This window comes from Muscardinus avellanarius, assembly GCF_963383645.1.
Source record: "Muscardinus avellanarius genome assembly, chromosome: 5".
NCBI lineage: Eukaryota > Metazoa > Chordata > Mammalia > Rodentia > Gliridae > Muscardinus > Muscardinus avellanarius.
The window spans coordinates 15142285-15143967 of NC_137790.1; the positions used below are offsets into that span (position 1 = coordinate 15142285).

The 1683-nt window shown below is 46.1% G+C and overlaps 1 protein-coding gene across 1 annotated transcript; it reads left to right on the forward strand.

Moving 5' to 3' along the window:
- Positions 1 to 546, forward strand: LOC308263440 (keratin-associated protein 13-3-like; the record flags this gene model as incomplete). Its single annotated transcript, XM_080696465.1, has 1 exon — positions 1 to 546. The coding sequence occupies one exon, from the start codon at positions 1 to 3 to the stop codon at positions 544 to 546; it is 546 nt and encodes a 181-aa protein (XP_080552591.1).
- Positions 547 to 1683: the final 1137 nt, after the last annotated feature.

A 1683-nucleotide genomic window follows, 5' to 3' on the forward strand; every position in this document is an offset into this window, starting at 1 on the left:
ATGCCCTACAACTGCAGCTCAGGAAACTTCTCCTCCCGCTCCTGTGGAGGCTATCTACGCTACCCAGGCTCCTCCTGCAGCTCATCCTACCCCAGCAACCTGGTCTACACCACTAACCTGGGCTCTCTCAGCACCTGCCAGCTGGGCTCCTCTCTCTACAGTGGCTGCCAGGAGGATTGCTTTGAACCCACCAGCTGCCAGAGGTCCTGTGTGGTGTCTGGACCCTGCCAGACGTCCTGCTACCGCCCGAGGACCTCCAGGATCTGCAGTCCCTGCCAGATGACCTGTGCTCGATCTCCAGGCTTTGGGTCCAGCAGCTGCAGCTCCCTGGGGTGTGGATCGAGAAGTTCCTGCTCCCTGGGCTGTGGCTCTAGAAGCTGCTACTCCTCCCGCTGTGGATCCAGTGGCTTCAGACCCCTGAATTATGGAGTCTGTGGCTTCCCTTCCCAGGGTTACAGATCCAGTTTCTGCAACCCAATCTCTTTCCCTTCTAGCGGTTACCGTTCATCTTGTTATTGGCCATTCTATAGATCTGGCTTTTGCTAACTAATTTGTTCATTGTCCAAAACCATTAAAGGAATGCAAATGTAATAAGTTCATCTTTTAATTTTATGTATTGAGAACCTCTGAAATATTACCTGATACATTGACTCTGTCAAGCTACAAAGTTAATGAGTAATATAAATTGTGTTGCTTATATAATATTTTTCTGCATTTCTTTAGAAAACAGAAAGTCAAATAATTTGAATTTAATAAAATCTTGATCCTGCTATCCAAATAAGTTTTCATTGTTTTTATTCATTAGAAACAGATTGACTAGGATTGGGAGAAAACAGGGGAATAGAAGGAGCCCCGTGTGTCTCATCTGGTGAGCTGAGAGCAGAGATGGTCATCATCTTGATAAGCCCCTGCCAGGGCTGGTGATTGTCAGGATAGTGCCTTGTAGAGACCAAATCCAGCAAAGTGATGCAGAATTTTGCTGAGCTAGTGATGATAGAGAACTAACAAAAAAAGAAATTGCATTCTTCTCTCCATGCTCAAATACCTCTAGACTGCAACTCCCAATACAGCCCAACCAACTGTTCAGTGAACTGCTTCTGTAGCTGAACTTGAACCTACATATGACAGGATCTTCCCACAGGAAACTCAGTGGCTATAAATCACCTCAAGACCATTGTGAATCTACAGAGCAACCAGTTAAGCCTCCCAGAAAACTCCTGTGATTGTAACTGAACTCATCTCTTCCTGCAGAGAACTGAGCAGTGTTTGTTAAGACTGTGGGTTTATAACCTGACCCAGCTGGCCTGCTCAAATACAGGGGCTGCTTGGAAACAAAAAGACCCCTAGTGTTTGTGAGTTTAAAAATCATCCCTGTACAATGATGGAGGGTGGTATTCTAATCTCAAAGCAAAAATGTGACTTAGCAGACAGTCCCTAGGGATACACAGGCAGGCCAGACCTAGGGTCAGTAGTTTGCACACCACTGCAGTGCCCCACCAACCACCACAGGATGCCAGTAGTGGTATCTGGTATGTGAAATAACTCATCCAACCAAGCTTCAGGCTTTAAAAGCTATATACTTTTGCCTAGCAGAGTTTAAACACCACAATCACCAAGACCAGAGGCCAACAAGTTCTCACATGATCGCAGCTGCTAAGACAAATAGTGGTATCCCTGGGGCTT